At 50.0% G+C, this 21162-nt stretch overlaps 1 protein-coding gene across 4 annotated transcripts in view; it reads right to left on the bottom strand.

Annotated features, from left to right (window-relative positions):
- Positions 1–10828: 10828 nt before the first annotated feature.
- The window catches only part of DAG1 (dystroglycan 1), a 99634-nt gene continuing 89300 nt past the window's right edge, over positions 10829–21162 (bottom strand). For 3 of the 4 annotated variants that reach the window (XM_037850788.1, XM_037850785.1, XM_037850780.1), the window contains exon 3: positions 10829–15634. In XM_037850788.1, the coding sequence (XP_037706716.1) occupies positions 13232–15634 (2403 nt within the window). In that variant the 3' untranslated portion in view covers positions 10829–13231. The remainder of the gene's footprint in view (positions 15635–21162) is intronic. The other variant, XM_037850794.1, reaches the window with a different exon arrangement.

Below are 21162 nucleotides of genomic sequence, written 5' to 3'. Positions count from 1 at the left end.
TCCTCCTGTGCTGCAGAGTTTGAATTAGCTGGTGATTCTGGTGATTGCATGTGCACATCTAGTGTAGGCTCCACAAGGATCTACATCCTAGCCCTGCTATTCCTGGCTGGGACAGTGGCAATTGACCTAGGCTCTCAAGCCTCCATTTCCTAGTCTGTGAAGTTAGTTGCCCCTCTGATATGGGGGTTGTGAGGGTGGAGTGTCTGATGTAGGTAAAATACAAGAAAAAGTGTCTGACACACACATGGTACCTCTATTACTAGTGTCTCTCTGGTGGATGGTCTGGGATTTGGGGAATTTGTGCTATGCCTTACCCCTGGGGAAGAACATACACTCAGGCACTACTGGGAGGGCAGTGGCCTGACCTAGACCTGGTTTTATAGACATCTGTCTCTGTGGGTTGGGCTATTTGGAAGGAGAAAGAATGCTTGGTTTTGGTTTTGGTTTTTGGTTTTGAAGAAGCCACAGGAGCTGTGGTTTTCCACAGATTTAAATCAACATGCCCCTGGTTCCTATGGGGGTAATTAGCCCTACCCAGCCACAGGGGGCCTTGGGAGTTGCTCTCCTCAGAGTAGATCTCTGGCTGTTAGCAGACCTCCAGGGTCTCTGCTGCCTTGGTGACAAATGGACCTGGGAGGACCTGACATTGTGGGTTAGTGGTGCCCCTCCCCTTCTCTCCAATTTTTCCACTTCCACTTCCTCTGATGAGTATCCCCAATGGACATGCCTGAGCAGTCCACATCTACATCCACCACTGGTGTTGAACCTGGGGACTCCTGCACACCTGATCTATGCGCAGGCCAAGGATTGGTGCTGGCCTCTGGTTGTCGGGCTCTGATTCCAGTCTCTCATTTTTACTCACTGTCTCAGAGGTCATTTCCTTCCTCTTGACCTAGACCTGGGGGCTTCTGAACAGCAGGACCTTGTCTGCCTTGTCCTATCTCCTGGGCTGGTCCTCAGGGGCTGGTGGTTGGGGCTGGGTTCTCTATCTGCTCTGAGCAGTTCCCTCACCTGCACTTCCAAGAGCTAAAAAGAACCCCAGAGAGAACTTTGGCTACAGCTCCTGCATCTCCACAATTAGGCTGTTGACCTAGTGAATGACAAGGGAGGGTGCTAACAGGCAAACAGAGTTCCTCCTCCTGTAGGAGTTGTCAATGAGTTATCTGTACACACCTAGGAGAATTTACTAAGCTTAACTGTTCTTTATGACAAGTGAACAAACCGTGGCTCTTTCTCTTGGTTTATGCAAACCAGTGTGTGGTGCACCTGGTATCATTCCCTCTTGCATCTAGCTGCAGCTCTACCAAGGACAGGATGGACCTGCAGACCCTGCAGGAGTTTCCCAACCCTCTAAGTTTCACTTGCTAAAGGTATTTTTCTTTCCACTTCAGCATGACATGTGGCAGCCATTTTGGAAAAAGGCTGGATGGGAATAGAATCAATCCACACACTGAAATGCAAGTGATGGATGGATATGTGTCCACTGTGCTTCTCCAGCTTGTGCTCTCAGACACTTGTAGAGGACCAGAGAGAAAACGAAATCCAGAAAAAAAAAAAAAAATCCATTCAGGTAGGAAAAGGCCTAGCTACAGTCAGTTCATTGCTGGGATTAGTGGAAATGAGAAAGGCAAATCTTGGAAGAATGAAGAGATGGCAGGGCCCCATGAGCTGCACCCAGAGATGAGCTGGACCATGGTTAAGGCAACATGCAGATTAGCTCCAAGAAGGCGGGGTGAAGCAGAGCACAGACCCCGAATAGGAAATGAGAAGGATGGCTGAGGACCATTCTGGATGATGTGAACTGCTTCGGACTGCTTCAGAGAGGCAGGGAGAGCCAGCTCCCCTCTGCAGGGCTCCCTAAGCTCTGTGCCCTTTTTTTTTGCCATGGTGTTCCCAGGACCTGCCACACCTACCAATGAGAAGCAACTCAGGAAATTAGCTTCCTGTCCCCACTCCTCCTCTAGGACAGAGAGCAGAACTGAAGAGAAAAGAAGAAAACTCAAAGAAGCATAGGCTTTCCTTCTTAGCCAAGGTTTGTCAGCACCACCCGCTAACAAGAAGAATGTAGCAGCTCCCCAAGCAAGCTCAGGCTGGTATAAAGCTAAACACAAGAGACCTGGCCATTGTCCTATTCAGAGCCACCTGTACTGGTCTAGACAACCTCACCTGTGTACTAGAGTCCTCAGCTGGCCCAGGACCCTTGGTAGAGTAGGAAAAGGGAACAAGTATAGAATTTGTTTGATGCCTTGTCTACATAATTCTTTTCTGTTGCAGTGTGTAAATCTTTTCTTGCATTATGTGAAGAAAGAAAGCGAGTTTAAAAAAATCTTCAGAAATGTTTACTACTGGATTAACCCCACCACCCATGCATTGCTCCCTAGAAGGCTAATTAAGCCTCATTGCTATTAGAGTTTTGTGCTTCTGAAGGCTTGTTATGACAAGAAAAAATAATGAAGCCATGGTTTCTCCAAGTTCTAAGCATCCCAGTCAAAACACGCCACTTCCTTGCCCTTCTGCACTTCCCCAGAAGGGCCTCCAGGCTGGGTTTGCCTGTCTCACTCATGCAATGCATGCACTCATCCCCTCCAGCCACAGCACACCCAACTCCTACTGAGGGGCAGGCCCTGTGCTCAGCACTAAAGCACAGAAAAGAGTGTGGGACCTGCCCTCTATCTGGGTTTGCAGAGGGAGAGAAACAGCAGGCAAATTTGTTAGAATAAACCATAGAAAATGCTGCCTTAATTCCTCTTGCAATCCTTCCCACCAGGGTTCCCACGGAAGGCTCCCCACCCACCTCTGTTCTATGAGGTCTTAGTTTCCTAGGGCTACCATAACAAAGTATCACAAACCGGGTAGCTTAAAACAAAAGAAATTATTGTCTCACAGTTCTAGAGGTTAGAAGTCCAAAATCAAAATGTCAGCAGGGCCATGCTCCATCTGAAACCTCTAGGGAAGAAGACTTTCTTGCCTCTTCTAGCTTCTGGTGGTTGCCAGCAATTCTTGGTGTTCCTTGGCTTATAGAAACATCTGCCTCTGCCATTTACATGCCTTCTCCCCTGTGTGTCTGTTTCTGTGTTCATATTTCCCTCTTCTAAGGACACTGGTCATATTGGATTAGGATCCACACTAATCCAGTTAGACCTCATCTTCACTAATCACATTTTCAAAGACCCTATTTCTAAATAAGGTCACATTCATGGGACCAGGGGTTGGGACTTAAACGTATCTTTTGGGAGGACTCAAGTCAATCTGTAACACACAGGCAGGGGAAGAACATGCCCAGGTGTAAGGTCATGCCCTTGTGCTCTCTCCTGACCAGTCCATGTGACCTAACCCAGGTGTGCCGGTTTGAATGTATTATGTCCCCCAAAATGCCATTATCTTTGATGCAATCATGTGGGCAGATGTATTAGTGTTGATTAGATTGTAATTCTTTCATTGAGTGTTTCCATGGAGATGCAACCCACCCAACTGTAGGTGATAACTCTGATTAGATAATTTCCATGGAGGTGTAGCCTCGCCCATTCAGAACCGGCCTTGATTAGTTTACTAGAGCACTATATAAGCTCAGACAGGAGGAGCGACTTGCTACAGCCAAGAGGGACACTTTGAAGAATGCACAGGAGCTGAGAGAGGAAATGCAGCTTACAGAGCAATATTTTGGAGACAGCCTTTGAAAGCAGACTTTTGCTCGGAGAAGCTAAGAGAGGACAAACGCCCCAAGAGCAACTAAGAGTGACATTTTTGAGGAGCTGCAGCCTAGAGAGGAATGTCTGGGAGAAAGCCATTTTGAAACCAGAACTCTGTAGCAGATGCCAGCCACATGCCTTCCCAGCTAACAGAGGTTTTCCGGACACCACTGGCCATCCTCCAGCGAAGGTACCCAATTGCTGATGACTTACCTTGGACATGTAACCAAATAAACCCCTTTTATAAAAGCTGATCCATTTCTGGTGTTTTGCAAAAAGGCAGCATTAGCAAACCGGAACACCAGGCAATAAAGGTTCAGACATGACTTGGACAGTCCAGGGGAAGGGCAGCTCCTTTGCTCTTCCATCAGGCTCAGTCTTCGTAGGAGCCTCTTAGAGGGATCCCTGCCCCCGACCCCTTTTTGGCTCTACTTCTACAAGGATTTTACTGAGAATCACCCTTCACCACCAGGCATCTTGGGCCATGGGGCATAGTCACTGTCTCCATCAAACTCCATCTTTGTCCTCGTCATAGCAGATTGTGATGGGGAACAGCTCATCTTTCTGAGGCAGCACGCAGGAGACAACAGCAGGAAAGGACAGAATGGGGTGGAGGGTGGGTCCCTGATGGTGAAGCAAAACCCTTGTGGCAATTAGAAAGACCCATAGTCCCCTAGGTCTCTGATAGGATGGATGATTTTAATTCAGTTTAAATGTGGCATCAAGGATGCAGCAGAAACCAATACTTTTGAGCCTACTTTGCTCTCATTGAGCTTGCAATCTCCAAGTGTGTCTTTTGCCTGCCTGCTATCAAATCAGGCCCTGAACCTAGAGGGCTCGGCATACCCCTCAGTGCACACACAGTGCTGCTCCACAGTGGTGGGTGTGGCCACAGCATCACCAGGCCAGGCTATAAGGGTTTTAGTTACACCTGAACATCAGCATATTCTGAGGATGATCAGAACCCTAATTGACTCCCCCAGGTTCTGGGCTGGGTGGCAGTGGGTATCAGTCGGGCAGCAATATCTGAGTTACCACTGCTATTTATGTATTAACCCCTCCAGCTGGGAGGCCTCATGTGGGCATGAGCTTTCCAGGAAGGCAGTCTTTCTGACAATGAGCTTACAGTGCAGACTGAGGAATTCTTAGCAAGGCTGGGTAAAGGACATCCTCCTACTGCCATCAAAAGACAAGGGGCGGCTTTGGCTACAACTGCCAAGCCCCGCACATTCCAGCCTCCTCCTCTCCTTGCAGACGTGGAGAGCCGGAGCACGGAGACGCGGAGCCCGCGGACCTTTTGGCATCCCAATCACCTGAGTTCCCTCCTTCACCACCCAGGAGCTTGCCCACCGAGCTGGACTGACGCCTGCCCTGTCATGTCTCCATGATGCTGGGTCCTGAAGGAGGTGAAGGATTTGTGCTCAAGCTCTTTGGCTTGCCCTGGTCTTGCTCTACTGATGAGGTGCAGAATTTCTTCTCTGACTGCAAAACTGAAGGCAGGGCATCAGGGTTGCATTGCATCTGCACCATGAAAGGCAGGCAGAGTGGAGAGGCTTTTGTTGAACTCTAATCAGAAGATTATACCAAATGGCCCTGGAAAAGGACAGAGAAAACAGGGCCCATAGGTGTACTGAAAATGGAGTGGGGGCTGAAGTACAGTTAGTTATGCAGTTAATACTAGTCAAGATAGCTCAAGTTGATACAGCTTTTTTTTTTTTTTTTTTTTTTAAATAGGAAAACACTTCTTTCAGTCTAACCAAGGAACAGGGAATGGCTATTATTACAGAAGCTTCTACTTTATGCAATTACTCCCAGTTAATATACTATAGTATCTGAAATTTGAATCATGCTGTTGGGAGACTGGTGTTATTTAATTTATGCCCTCTCTGATGTGGGAGTGTGCTCTGTTGCCATCTCCTTCAAGCATTCTTTCGACCCAGGGTGTTGAATATGCCACCTGTTGGCTATGACTTAGATATTAAAATTTTTTAGTGCTTTATAGTCTGTGTATGTATTTTTGTATCAATAAAGCAATTCTTTATTTAATAAACTTTTCTTAGTATTGCAGAAAACAAAACAAAACAGGCAAAGCCTAGGCACTATACTGCCTCGGTAGTATAATCCTGTCATATTTTATAGCAATTTAAACCAGGAATCATGCAAATTTAAAATAAGAATAATTATTTGAAAATTTTAGGCAGTTCTCTTAATATTTTAAAAATTGTCAGGAACAACAGAATTTCAAAAAACTCTTAAATAGTAAAGTGGGGACTGTGTTGTTATTATACATGCTCCCCTTAAGTAGCACCCAAAACTTAACTTCCTTGCTTGCCATTCTCCTGTACATGTTTTGTATGGCTTTGAAACCTTTGTGACTGATCTGCTGACTTGTGTTGCTGTTTTACTTCTCAGTGTTCTTATAATTCAGAATCTTTTCTTTTAAACCAACTCACCCAAGTATTCGTTTAGTAGTGATGTTCATGATTGTGCTGTAAAATGTGTGTGAAAATTGATAACTCTGGGATAGATTTTGATTTTTAATAAAATTTGATTTTAGGTATTGTGCAATTAAATTGATAGAGGAGTCATCTGTGAAATGCTGGGGAAATGAAAAGCAGAATTAAAGAAACAAAATTTCTTTATAACATTTGTACATTTATGCTGAGACTTGCCATGTCTTGACTTACACATTCTTCACTTCACTGCCGTATATTGTAACATGGGTTTTGTTGTTTGTTGTTTCTATATTTCTGGTTTTATGCTTTAGAATATGCATGTAATTTTTACAAGAGTGGGAGCATGCCTTACATATTCATGTATAAGCTGCCAATCTTTCATTTAAAAGCATTGTGAACAAGACATTTTATCTATACACTCTTGTTGGGCATTTGGATTTCTTCCTATATTTGGCCATTAAAAATTAAACTGTGAAAAAAAAAAAAAAAAGAGAAGGGGCACATGGTCAGCTGAGCCCAGTCCCCCTGTCTTTGCCAATTCCAACCAAGCCTAACCCCATCCATGGATCCTCATAGGGCTCACAAGGTAGTTTGTCTCTCTCTTGGCCCTGCCTGGCTCCAACCCTCTCTGAGGAGACTGGAGGTCCAGGAATAAGCTGATATGCCTGCCTGAGACACAAGTCAGGGCGTAGTGGGCACGGTGCTTGCTGGGTCAGAGCCATTGGGGTCACAGACATTGCCTCTCAGCCTCTCGTTTGCACTCTAGTCACTGCAATAGACACAGGAAGGCAGAGCTGCCCCCTCATTCCCACTCAATGCACAATGTGTTCCTTAAACAAGCATAGGACTATGTCTCCTTCAGCACCCCCCTGCTCAATTCCTTGCCTGGCCGAACCAGACACATGATCCCTGAGGGTGAGCTCATCCAGGACAAAGCTGGTCCCTTCCCCTAAGCACGCCTAGGGACAAGGTGCTGCCACCCTCAGCAGAATCCTCATCATTAGTTATCACTGGCACCAACCCCTTTCTGCCTCTCTCTCAGTGCTGAAGGAAATAGTGAATGTTCTAGACCACCTGGTCTCATCCTTGGAGAGGGAGGTGGCCTGCCCTGAGCTCCAGGCTTTATCTGCTATAGCCTGAGACTGCAACACCATGACAGAAAACAACAGGACCCTCAGTCCTGGCCCTGGAAGTCCATGGAACATTCTGGGCTGTGAAGGCAGCTTTGGGAAAGGTGTTCCCTGGGGCTTCAGTGTGCCCCCATTCTAGGATAGACCCAAGGAAAGAGTGAATTGCCAGACACCCTATTCCTTCAGCTTCTAATGACCCTGTGGCCCAGTCTAGGGGAACCCGAACCACACAACCAAAGGCACCTGGCTTCCACCTAAGATCCTCCCAGATCTCAGTGCCCATATCAAGCTATTTTGCCTTTGGACCGTGCCCTCAGCAGCTCTCAGGCTGTTGGAAGGGGAGACTCTGGGAGCACCCTACAAGTGGGAGTCCTACTTTGTGCAGGCCCCACACTGGGTGCCACGCAGCGTGAAACGTGGGGAGGCACCCAAAAGCTGAGGCGACCGAGTGCACGGAAGAAGTGTCCTTATTTTTTTCACCCATATACATCCCGATTCGGGATGTGCTGGAGGTACCAAAGGAAGAGAAGCCATTCGGAAGCCTGGACCCCAGACTCGTCTTTCCTAATCCCTGCCAGCTTCCCTTTTCGGGGGAGAACCACCATGGCCAGGGACAGTTTCCCAGTTCTGGCTACATTCGGCCGGATGGCCTCAGGGACTGGGCGGCGGTGGCTGAGCTCGAAGAGACAAGCCTAGTCCCAACGCCGGTCCGTGGCCGAGCCACCGCGCAGCTCTGGGCCGCGAAGGTACGAGCGAGCTCGGCTCCGCCTGCGCCCCAGCCTTAGTCCCACCTCCACAGGGTTCAGCAACCTCTTCGCCAAATTCCGTCCAGCCTCCTCCAAGGCCTTAGCCCCGCCCACAGCCGGCCACTTTTACCTCTCACTCTCCCCACATCTTAGGGCTTACTTAACCCTGCCGATAGCTCAACGCCTCACGCCCCCACCGCGCCGGTTCGGCCCCGCCCACTGCCGGCAGGCGTAACCTGGCCTCTGGCGCCACCTCCTGGGAGCCCGCGGACCCTGTCCCTCTCAGGCCCAGAGATGCAGACAGTCTGCCCTCCACGGCAAGTGTCGGGGGGCACCTGGAGTCCCTACCAAAGTTAAGGGCTGCTCCTATCGCTGCCCTGAACCTGTCCAGGGACAGTCCTTGCCGCACGGAGCCTTTCTCCAGGGACACGGACAGACAGATTTCAACCCTCCCCAGGTGACTCCGGTCAGGGTCGCCTCCACCAAAGCAGGGAGCAGCGGGGCCACGTCTCTATGTTATTCCACGCAGGCAGGCCCCTCCTCTAGGAGCATCCCACCCCCAGCAGTGTACATCCACCTATTTCCTTGTTTTCCCCACTGGGTCTTTGTAGGGTCCTAGTCAGCAACCTCCAATGGTGGCTTCAAATAATTCTTTCCTGCTCTAAAATAAGAACAAAATTTTATAATAATAAAAACTCTAAAATGTTTGGGTCATGCAGGTTTGAATTTGCCTAGTACTAGGCACAAGACCTGAGGCCAATTATTCCCTTGCTTTCTCTGGGCCTCAATCGCTTTGGCTCAAAATGGTAGTGGAGAAGCTGAGCTAAGACAAAGCAGGGAAAGAGTTAGTCACCAATCTGGATTTATAAAATGAAGTAATATAGACAGAGGAGCGAAGCTCACCCTCAAAAGACTGACACTTCAGTGGAGTCTCCCAGGCTCTAAAGGAGCTGAGGAGGAGACTGTTCCAGGAGTTTGCTCAGCCTACTGGGACCAAGGGGATGCCTGGATGGGGATGTATGGAGCAAGCCATATGGTCTTCAGTCCCCACCAGCCTGGTGGTGCTCTAGAGGGCTGGGCTGGCCAGGGGTTCCTGGACATCCCAAGATTCCCAAGACAACAGCCCCGGCCCTTTTACCAGAAGAAAGAGAAGATCCCATTAGCCCTGCTTGGATTCTCTTCCTCATTTGCAGGCAGATGATTAAGGGTTACCCTTTATCCCAACTCCACCCCTTAGTCCCCGGGATGTCCTAGAACCCCTGGGAAACCAGCACTGTTCCCATCTCAGACAGAAAGCCCGGCTAAAGGATCCCAGAAACTTGCATTGGGTTAGAGGCTGATAGGAAGGTTCCTGTAGGTCTGACAGTCCCTCACCCTTCCCCTTTCCTTCCTTCCCCTTCCCTCTACCACCCTGTATTTCATCTCAGAAAACCTGAGCAGATAGTGCCCATCCACTGTCAAGGACAGTTCACAGGAATCTGGCAGAGCTGGAGAGGCGGAGGTCTGCAGAGCCAAATGACAGATATTCCTCTACCCCCACTAAAGGAGAACAGGGTGGGGCAGAAGCCAAAGGCCTCTGTAGCTTGTCTTCTTCCCACCCTGCTGACCTTACTGTTCTCTGCTGAGACCAGGGATCCCCTCACTCCGGTTCAGAACAGTGAGCCCACTCATTAGGCAGTGGCTTTGGGTTAAATGTTAATCAGAACTTACTGAGGCCAAGAGAACAAGGAGTGACTAAAAGACAGGGTCATTTTCTGGGCTTTGGTCACTAGGTCTAGGGGGTGAGGTCCATGTCCCTGAACATATCTGGCACTGTCATCTTGGGGCACAATCAGGTCCTAATTCCACACGTAGTTCAACACTCCCCACTCTGGGACTTAGCTCTACCTGTAATATGAAGCTAGCCTCTACTCTTGATGTTGGATGCTGCGAGCAGAGGGGACGGACTGGAGGCTGCAAGGGAAGATGGTGAGGACTCGGCAATGCTGGTGTAAGTCCAACAGAGGAACCAATTGTTCTGTAGCCAACCTAATCCTCCCTCTGAGAATGAGTTACTGCCTCCCCTGCCTCCCTCACCCTAGGCAGTGTCCCAGGACTACAGACCAGTCCCTTTTTGGGCACTGAGTCATGCTCAGCTACCCAGCCAGCCTGTTCATTCCAGGCAAGGAGCTTGGTGATGGCCACTCAGAATCTATAGGCCCACCCACTACAGTACAGCCTGGACAAAAACTGGTCTTCCCTTCTCCCTGCCCAAAGGCCAAGGTTAAACAAACCTTCCTTGAGACTGCCTGGGAGACTGGCCAGCCACAAGACCACAAGGCACTGGGGGCAGGGACTACGGTATAGCTACAGCCAGAAGCATCCTAGTTCCCCATCTTTGCAGGGACCCAACCTGAGCAACACCGGCCCAGGAGTTGCAGTGGGTCACCCACTCAGGGGCAGGCAGCCTGTGACAGGACCATTTTACAGCATTCTCCCCTCCCTCCCAGTCTCACTGGGTTCTCTGCCATTTCACCTTACTGACAAGGAAACTGAGGCTCCAAAAGACATGTCTGACCCAAGAGGTTAGCTCACAGGCAGAAAAGGTGCTAAGAGGCAGCTTATTTGTTGGCAAAGCTTCTGGGGCAAACCTCCAACCCTCCAGGGGCACAGAACTGTTAAGACTATGTGAGGTCAGCTGTTAAAAGGCCATTTTCAAATGTGCCTGGCTGGGTCCCCTCTTCCTTCTGTCACACAGGCTCCAGCCCCCACCACTCATGTCCTGCAACCCACGGGGGCCAAGGAAATAGATGCTTGGAGGCAGCGGCATTGTAATAAAGACACTGCTTTTATTTAGTTTGATATGTTTCTTTACAGAATGCAGAAAACACATCTTAAAATCATATAGAATGAAATAAAAACACATCAGTGGTTGGTGAACACTTGAATGTGAGATTGGCTCTCCATCTCACAGAGTCCAGCGGCCATCGCCAGCCCAGTGCTCAGGTGAGGAGACTGCCTGCAAGGGCATTGTTGCTGTTATTCTGTGCACTGCCCCTTAGCCTCCAGTTGCTATGGCAATAGGCCATTCTGGGCCAGTCATGTCTCTGCATGGCAGTGCCCAATGGTGGGGTTGCTAGGGGCAATGGAGCCATTTAGAAGGCCTTTCAAAGCCCTCACCTGGAACACTGGGAATTATTTATTTTTTGATGAGGTCATCAAAAATAATCTTACCAGGCCAGACCCATTTGTGCTCCTGACTCTGGGGCATTGGGGAAATCCTGGCTTGGACCAGAGACTGGAGACATGAAGCCCAGTCACCAGTGGTCCTCTGAGCCCTCATTTAAAGGCTCCCCCCACAGGGGCACTGCTCACTCTAGAGTACCTGCACCACAGCAGGGAGAAGGGACTGGCCACCACAGCAGGAGAAGGCGCACAGGAAATGCACTCCCGATAGCAGTGGGGTGAAGGCCCCCAGCCCTCTTGCCGGCCCTTCCCTCCTGAGGCAGCACATATGAATCCTCTGCAAAATGTCGATATGGCTTAAAAGTGGCTGCTCGGTGTGCAAAGGGAGCCCAGGTTCACCCACCTGCTCTTGATCAGGGAAAGGAAACATTATTGCAAAAGGCATTCCTCCTCCCTAAAAGGTACCCAAACTAAAACTGTGTCAATAAAGTCATGCTCAGAAGGGTTTCTTCCAAAGGAGGAGAACCGAAGCAGAGTGGGTGCCCCTGAGTCATGGGACAGAGATGCAGATGGATGGACGGATGTTCTGCTAAAAAAAGGCAAAAGAAGCCCCTGTGTAATTCCCGGAATTTAAGCCATTAAGGAAAAAAAAAGGCGGGGGGGGTGTCAAAATCAGCAAAGCCATCAGTTCCATGGAATCAACACTAAGAGCTTGTACAAACTGCTGTAAGCATCACCATTTTTAATCTTTTTTTAATAAAACAATTTGTGGCTGTATAAAAACTTTAGTAAAAAATTAGCTTTGAGAGCCCACAGATTTTTACTATTAACTACTGTTGGCACTCCTCCCCAGCCACTAGAGCTCTTCTGGCCATTCAGGCCCATGACCTGGGACTGGGGTGCCAGAGAAAAGGGGTGGGGTGGGTCAGGGTGGGCTGTGGACAGTAGGGACAAAGTGGCCAAGGTCAAGTGAGGAAAGAGCATCACATGACGTAAAAATATTGCATCTTCACCAAAATGGTCCCCCCACTGAGTATTTCAAAACATGATATTCCTTTTAGAAGGGGGGAAAAACATAAGAGAACTAAAAAAGAAAACAGGTTGATGTGGTCGAGTCCCTCGACCTCCCCAGGCACCCCCCCACAAACAGCTAGGTTGGGGGCCATGGCCACCGCTGCCTCTTGGAGTCCCTTTTCCATGGAAATGAAGACCCCTGGTAATGGGCCACTAGCGTGCATGGGGTGGGGGTGAGGGTGTCCACAGCCCAGAGGCCCCTCCAGCTTCCAGCCCCTGACAACAGCTGGTGAGCAAATCCAGCACCAGGGCCCTGGCCCCTTAGCCAGGGCTGGGAGGCCCCCAATCAGGCTCTGGGGTATCAGAGCAACCAAGTTTACGTAGTGTGAAAAAATAGGATTCCTTTGATAAAAAATACTGTCCCTTGGTCTTCTCTAAGTTTGAAATACCCTGGGAGCTTATTTTTAGCAAAGCAATTCCCCATTCCCACCCAAAAATTATACATACAAGTTTAGGTAAACAGCAGATTAAATGTAAAAACTTAACCTTAATTTCTGAAAGTCCTTTGAATTTAATCTTTAGCTACTGTTTTCCATGTTACATCCTGCAGCTAGACACACATGAATAGAAAAAACAGTACAGTTAGTGTTAAAGGCAAAACGCAGAGAGCTGGGAGACTGCCCAGCACTGCCTGCGAGTTCATTCACGGTTCCTCACTCCTTTACATCTCTACTCCAAACCGTGCTTTCAGAGCCAGCCATCAAAGACGCAGCAAAGAATTTCTATGAACAAACAAAAAGCTGTTAGGCAAAAAATAAAAATAAAAAACTCCCCAAAGTCTCTCCAGCTGCTTTGGGGTTTAGGAGGACCAGAGAGGGCGGGCTTGTCCAGGCCCCGTGTGTGTCAGTGTGTGCTAGGTCAGGTGTCAGCTTCCGGTGGATGATGGTCTAAAGGCCACCGGTCTCCAAGGACAACACTGTGTTGTCTCCAGGCCCCTGCCCTATCCCTGCCTCCACCCAGGCGCTTGTGGGTTAAGGGGGAACATAGGGAGGGGGCGACCGATACGGGGTCATGTTCTTGGGACGGGAACCCTTGCCCTCCATGGGGGCTGTGAAGGGCGGGGGGGGCTGGTAGGGAGGTGCATTGGGATCCTCATCCCGCAGAGGGGTGTACTCTCCCACAGTGTCCTGGTTCAGAGGAGTGGTCTCGGGCACACTCTGGTTGGGGTACTCGGGAGGAGGCAGAGGGGCCTTCTCCTCCTGCAGGATAAGCGGCATACTGGAGGAGGGTGGGGGCTTGGAGTCATCTAGCTCATCCGCAAAGATGATGGGCACGCCTTTCTTGATGAAGGTGGCCTGGTCCTCGAGGGTGAGCTTGCCCTTCCGCTTTTTGCGGTAGCAGATCATGGCAATGATGCCAGCAATGAGCAGGATGGCTGCAACCACCACGGCCGGAATGACCGTGTGCAGGTAGACGTCATCCTCACTGCTCTTCTCAGGGTCCCTGTCTGGTGCCTCAGTAGGTGGCACCTCTGAGGGCATCCTCCTGGGTGGCACCACGGGAATAAACTGCAGATGCCGGCAGCTGCCCGAGCCAGTCACAGCAACACTCATGGTCTTGAAGTCAGGCTCCAGGGCATTGGAGAAGGCAGGTCGAGGCTTCCCATCATCCTCAGCGATCCTCTGGCTCAGCCCTGTGATCTGCTCCTTGGGGCAGGGCTCCAGGGGCAATGTGTTGTTGGTCCATTCCACCACGATGGAGCCCCGGGTGATATTCTGCAGGGTGATGGTGCTGCAGTTGCGGTCCCCAAAGGCAAAGGCCAGCTTCTTCACCAGGGCAATCTTCTTGTGAATGTCATTCACCACCAGTGCTGGGTCACCCACAAACTTGGCCTTGAAACGTGCAGGAGCCCTGTCCCCTTGAGGGCGCCTGTGGACATGGATCTCAAAGGCATCAACAGCCGACAGGCCTCCCTTATCCGTGGCATGCATGAAATACTCATGCTTGCCCACGTGGCTGCTGTCAGGCAGGCCATACATGAGCTGGCTGTTGCTGTTGAACTGTACCCAGGACTTCTCACCCACCAGCTGCTGCTCCCGCAGCTTCAGGGTCAGCTTTAACTTGTCAGTAGTGGTATCCTCCTTATCATAGAAAGTGTCTGGTGGGATCTTCACCTCAAAGTAGGTGCCAACCCAGGCATCTACCCTGTCGATGTGGTTCTTACGCTCTGGGGCCTGGTTGGGCTCTCCTCCCCGGGGTACCCCACTGGTGGTAGTGCGGATGCGAGTGGGGGGAGAAGCTGTTTCCAATCTGGTGATAGGAGCTTTGGTAGTGACCCGGGGCACTGGTCGGGGTGTACGTGGTTTCTTAGTTGGTCTGCGAGTTGTGGTGGTTGAGGAGTCAGTTGAAGGCGTGGCTGGTTTTGGTGTGGGTACTCGTGGCTTCTTGGTGGTGGCTGTGGGAGGGGTAACAACTGCTGTGGGTTCCACATAGCCAGGAATGGTCATCGTTGGTCGGATCTGGCCAGAAACCGTGGTGCCAATTTCTGACACCCGAGTGGGCTGAATCGGGCCTAGGGTTGGGGTCTGAATGATAGCACCACGAGTCCGGGTGGTGACTGTGGGCTTTCCGGGGACGGGATCCCTAACTGGAGGAGCCATGGTCTCTGTTGGAGGAGCAATGGCTGGAGATGTTGGGGTGGGTACGATCCTGGATGGTGGCTCCTGGATGGCTGTGGTTGGGGGCCCAATGGCAGTGACTGGTGTGGGTGTGGCATGGATCTGCCTCCGGATCCGTTTGGGGAGAGGGGGCTTCTTGTTGGCAATGTGCCAGCCCACCACAGGGTAGCCAAGCTGGGCTGACATGGCACCCTCCCTGGCAGGGACCTCTACACCACGGATGTCAGGCACACTGTTCTGGTTCAAGGAGCAGCCCAGCCTCCAAGAGAGCAGGGCTCCATTCTCTACTACCTTTTTTGCATTTCCTGGGCCAGCCATGAAGGCCGACATGTCAAACAGTCTATTATTCACCACTGGCACCAACTTCATATTGTGAAGTTCTACTTCCGAAAAACTCTGCATCCTATGCAGGAGGTCGATCCTTTGCTTTGGGGTCATCTTGGTGAGGTCGGCATCTAGAATCACTGTCAGAACAGTCACAGGCTCGTCAGCAGCACAGGCAGATGATACCACCTCACCAGGATCTGGTGAAGCTGCCCGCAAGGACTGTGGCTCATTGTGGTCTTCAGGATAGACCTCGATAGAGAACACGCTAGAAGTCTGAGGGACATGGCTCCCATTGGCCCCCAGCCGTGCAGCACTCACCGAGATGTAGTGCACACCCTTGTCGGTGTCAAGAGGGAGGCCCTCCAGGGCACGGCTCTGTGGGTCCCAGTGCAGCCAGGATGGCAAGGCCTCTTTCCCAGCCGCCAATACCTAGGAGAGACACAGGTATGACTTATAGGTGCTACTGTCACTGCACAACCTGAAAATGATCACAACAGTTAACCACTGACCTAGCCTTAAGTGTGTGATAAGCTTGAAGTATAATTCAGAACTCCTACTGGGGGAGCCAAGTCCTCTCCCCCAGAGAAGTACAAACAACCTCATTTATCTGTCATGAGAGACAGAGGCTGCCAGTTGGGCTAGTTTGGATGACAAATGATTCACCCATGGCCATATGGCGGGGAGATAACGTCACTGGCACACGTCTCACTCTGGACAACTGAGGCCAGTGAGATCAAGGATCTAGCAGATTTTTACTCCAGTGACATACCATGCTACCTACTTGCCCACTCAGTCTACAGAGCCAAGTTTGAGTGCCTCATTCTAGTTCTCAGCACTCCTTTCCAGCCTCACACCTCAGACTTCTCCCCCTGCCCTCTGCAGATACCACACCTTTGCTCAGGCCATATGCCTGGTCTGGGGTGCCTTTTCTGCCCCTCTCCACCCCTAAGGAACCCATCTATTTTAGAAGGGCTTGGCTCAAGTCCCATGTGATCTCTCCCAACACATCATCATGACTGTTGGCCCTTGGTCAGGTGCTACAATCAGCTGAGGTTGTGTTTCATGCTGACAAGGGTGTACACTCATTGAAGGGGTACATCTTTGTATCTTTTCCAGTGCCCAGAACTGGAAGCCAGAGCTGGGCACATGGGTTTTGGTACACAAATGAAGGTTCCAGCATAGTGGTGCACGTTTGCATAGCAAAGCAAATACAGTTAGCTGTGCCTGATAATAATCCTGCTTCTCAAACCTCAAAAGAAACCGTGGTGCCTAGAGTGGGGAGATTGGAAAACACCATTCTAGAACAGTGCTTATCCAAGGCATCCCAAGGAGCTCTGGTCTCTCTAAAAGAGAGGTTATGTAGTCATCCAAGTTTGGGAAACATGCAGAGCCCACCACTGCCCTTGGAGGACTCAGGCTTAGAAGCAGGCCACAGGCTCTGAGGAGCCTGTCTGTTTGCTCTACCAGAGAACCTCTTCCAAACCTGTTTCAGCATGGAGATACAACCAGTAACACTCAAAACACCTGATGAATGCCTCCATAAAACTTCCACCATCAGCTGACAGGAGAGTTAAAACATGCCTCTTGCCCGGGCCCCATATGTGACTCCTTCACTTTCAAGAACACTTACTCCTGCCTCCAATGCAAGAAAAGTGTCACTTGCTCTCTGGTCTGCCTGGAGGCACTCTCGGTACCTTTGTCCTGTCCCACCAAATCAGGAGACACTGCCAGCCTCGCCCCAGATCTCCCCTTCGTGGCCAATGCTTGTCAGCACAGGAACACTGAAGCACTTCCCTCCCTGCACAGAAAGACCAGAGCTATGCCTGCCGAGCTCCGTGGGGACTCCAGTTCCCCAGGCTTCCTCCTGCCATGAGCTGGTGCCTGAGTGACTGAGGAGACCCTGGGCTCACAACTGCTTTTCCCAGCCAGGACCCAGGTGTCCAGGCAGCATATATCCAACAACCTTACCAGAGACCAGATACATTCCTCCCCTTTAAACGGGTTTCCTAACCTACAGCAAAATCTCATGTGAATATGACTGACATTTTTAGGACTTATTATTATTGGGTTGTCCTCTCCTAATTGCTCTCTGAGCCACTCCCTAAGGATCTGTGAAGAGCATTTCTTCTGTGACACAACATTCCATCAGATCTAAGGTACACCAATATCCAATGCACTGCTAAGAATCACTTCCACCTCATCACTCACCATCCACTACAAACACAGCCAACACCAGAAATGTTAAACATCTGTAAAAAGTGATGGCTTCAAATCCATGAAAAAATGGTAAATATATTTTTCCTTTAAAAATCTTTTTCAGCTACAAAAATAACACTTGTTTCAAACGTTTTGACTGGAAAACCTGTGCTTTAATTTTTTTCAGTTCAATTACATTAAATATAAAACCTTCACACCCACATGTAAACACAGAAAGCAAATGTTTAATTTCTTGTTTTGAAAAAAACATGAAGCAAAAATGTAAGGCTCAAATGCAGTGTTCAGGGATCCTTGAGTTATTTTACAGGGATGGGATAGGGGTCCTAGGAAGTGGGGAGTGGGCGAGCCAGGGCACGGACCTGGGCCTCTGGCCACCTAAGGGCAATTCTTAACTCCTACTCTATGTGGCCGTCACTGGGATGAAAGCTCACCTGGCAGAGGTAGGGCAGAGGGAAGAGAAAGAAGGCCCAGAACAGAGTTCTGGATAAAGCCAATTAAGAAGTCCCCTGCACAGGAGACCAGAGAGGGCCAGGAGAGACTCTACAGGTTGGCACCAAGCAACTAGCCAGGCCACGGGACATTCCTGAGTGACTGGCCAGCTAGGCCTGTGCCCAGTCCTTTGTGTTCCATCAGCACATATGAGGAAGCAGCCCCAGTGCTTCTGCATGTCTGTCTCCAGCTACATAAGGGCACTTTATAACACAAAAACAGAGAAGGGCCCCACCCCCTCGAAGCTTCTCAGCTTGGCTCACTTCCTATTCTGCTGACCTCCAAAGCCAAAGTTCTGCTGTCAGACATTTCCTATGGAACAAACCCAGGCCACTCTTTGGTCAACGTTCCCACACAGGCATACTTGGAAAGACATACACTGACTTAAAGTTATGCCAAGGGACAAACATTGAAGAAAGCCCAGGTTTTACCAAAGCAAGTTATAATGCTGAATTTCAAATTAGAGATGGGAGAGGAGAATTAGTAACTTTTTTCTTATTATTGAGAGCAAATTCTTTCACTGTCGTCCACCCTATGGCTTTATGGACTTTGGCAACAAGACATGCAAAAAACAGCCAAGCCTCCCCAACCTGCACACCCTCTTCCTCTCTGCAGATTCTTCCTCTTCAGGGGTCCCAGACTCCTGGCACCTCCCTGAGTATCTAACCAGGATCTACAGCCCTGACAAGGGTAGCCCCAAGGGTCTTGGGAACTCTTGAGACAGGAAAGAGCCGTACTAACAGGAATATTCTAAACCCCTGTACCTCTAGGCATTTATTACTGGGAATATCAGGCCCAGGCAGACTCTGAGTGCCAATGATTTGTTTTAATAGAATGGCCACAGGAAGCAAAATAAACCAGATTTCCACCAGGAACCCTGGCCAAGCCACAGGAAAGCTTTGCATTTTCAAGGCCATTTGGGGAAAGCCCCTGATCCGAGAAGTCTGAACATGCCTGAGGGGCTGGCAGCATCTGCAGTCCCGTGGGGAAGTGGCCCCTTGATCCTGAGACCAATCAGCTCAGGGCCGCCCCCCCCTCAAGGAGGCTCAGCCAAGGCACAGCTCACTGGGGGAGGCACCTAAGGACTCACCGCCTGCTCCACCCTGACAAAGCAAGGACCCATCAGCCCATGAGGCCTCCGGACACTCTTCCCAGATTTCAAAACTTCCAGGCTCTAGACCAGGGCCTAAAGGTGAAGTGGGATATGAAAACTCTTTCTGAGAAACATGGTCCCATTACAAGTCAGGATTCATCCCTGTGACAACAGCCCGCCCGATGGGAAGCTCCCATCTCTAATAGCCCTCAGCTGAATCTCAGCTCCAAGCAGGGGAAAACAATCCCATCGCTGTACAATAATAGGGCCAGGCACATGCTGGACTCTGTGTCCAGCTCCCTGTGGGCTGTGAAAGGACCCAGTACACAATGTGAGGCTGCTGCACACAGAGGCCCAGGGCACATCCAGGCTCCCCTCCTCAGTCCTTCTTCCCAACTGGCCTTGGACCCAGTGCACAGTGGGATCTCATCTCCCTGTTGATACCCCAAAGCAGATGCTCAAACCATCAAAGGGAAGCGGGGAGGCTGGAGGAAAGAGGAGGTGAGGATCCTATAGGAAACAAGGCCAATGCTGCTGAGGCTGGGCCCAGGGCAGGCACAGCTCAGGGACTTGCTTGCCTGTCAAGACCTGTGTGTCAGAAGTAGATGAAAACCCCAAGTGGCATGGAGAGAGACACAGACGTCATGCAGGTGAGAGCCCAAAGACTAGCATCCGACTCCGGTCTAAATCAGGAGCCCTCGGTCCTGGCTTATTTTGCACAAGGGATTTCTGACTATCCTTGAAGTCCTTTTGACCACCAGGCCAGGCAGGACTGGCAAGAGGTAGGACCTGGGGCTCCATGTGACATGCTCATCATCACCAACATGAACATTTGGGGTTGCAGGCTGGTACTGCCCATGGAGCTCCTCCAGCGTTTCAGGTCACTTAATCCTCCATCACCAAACAGCAGTGCTGCCATGGATCTGTGGGAGGTAAGGTCAGCTGACCTTATAAAGCTGCTGTCTTGGAGAGGAGACTTCGGGCACTTAGCAAATACATTCGAAGGATGCAGAAACTGTAGGAGGAAGTCTGATCTGAGAGGATCATAGGCTCCAGCTCGCAGTCCATCCAGAAAGGGCCAGAAAGCTTCCCAGGTTCAGCAACCTTCAGAGAGAACGGCTTCTGAGATGGAAGGCTAGCCCAGGTTGGAAGAAAACAAGATCTCTCATAGCCACACACCCCGCTTTAGAATTTCTAACCCAAAAAGTGCATCTAAAGACATTACGAATCAAAAACAAAACCTGGGCAGGCCCATAAAGAGTTCTAAAGACTACCTTCCTGCCCAGTGAAGCCCATAAGAAATCACCATGACCAATGACCAAGAAACTGCCAAATTTGAAAGTGTTGTTGTCTCCTCAGTCCATTCTAGCAAACGACTGATATCTGATACGCCCCTCAGTTCTCGGACACCCACTCCAGATGCTGTGCTGGTGCCCTCTTCCACACAGTAGACCACCAAACATATGGTTTGATAAAGATATAGCACCTGTAGGTGCTAAATACCATGAAACACAAGCTAAGGCTCTCACTCCAAACCAGTACCCTTCCCCACATGGCTAACGGGTGGAAGAGCTTCCAATGACTCAGTCCTGCATCAAGAAGCAGGGTTCTACCCACCATCTAAGCCAGCCAGTCAGGCATTGCTGAAACATGAAACTGAAGAACGGGGCTCTCACTAGGGCTTAATTATTTAATTTTATGATCATTAGCTTCTGAAACCAAGAGGACATGAGCATTATCCTTCAGAGCTCCCTTACCCATGTAGTAGTTGTAAAACTCAGAAATGGCAAGCAAAAGTTCTAGAAAGATGGACAAGCACTTTTACAGCTGATGATGGCTTTTTCTGAGGGATTTTAAGAATAAGGTATAATCAAGAAACTATTTGGTGAGAATTCTCTCACACCACAGACCTTTTGGAGGGTCTTTGAGTCTCTGGGGTGGCATCTTCCAACCAATACCTCCACACAGGGCTGCATCTGGTGTGCAGGCTGGGCCCTTCCTTGAGTACCCTCCACAGATGTGCTGGAGTCTCTTCAGTGGTCCATTTCAAAGTAGCACAAACTGCCACCCTACAACACCCTACCTCTTGGACTTCTAGAGGCCTGCCCTGGCAAGGACCTCTGCCTTCCCCTGGATCTGGTCACTGGTTCCTGACCCT

The sequence above is a fragment of the Choloepus didactylus genome, chromosome 1 (genome assembly GCF_015220235.1).
Source record: "Choloepus didactylus isolate mChoDid1 chromosome 1, mChoDid1.pri, whole genome shotgun sequence".
Classification (NCBI taxonomy): domain Eukaryota; kingdom Metazoa; phylum Chordata; class Mammalia; order Pilosa; family Megalonychidae; genus Choloepus; species Choloepus didactylus.
This window is presented reverse-complemented; position numbering and strand designations above follow the sequence as displayed.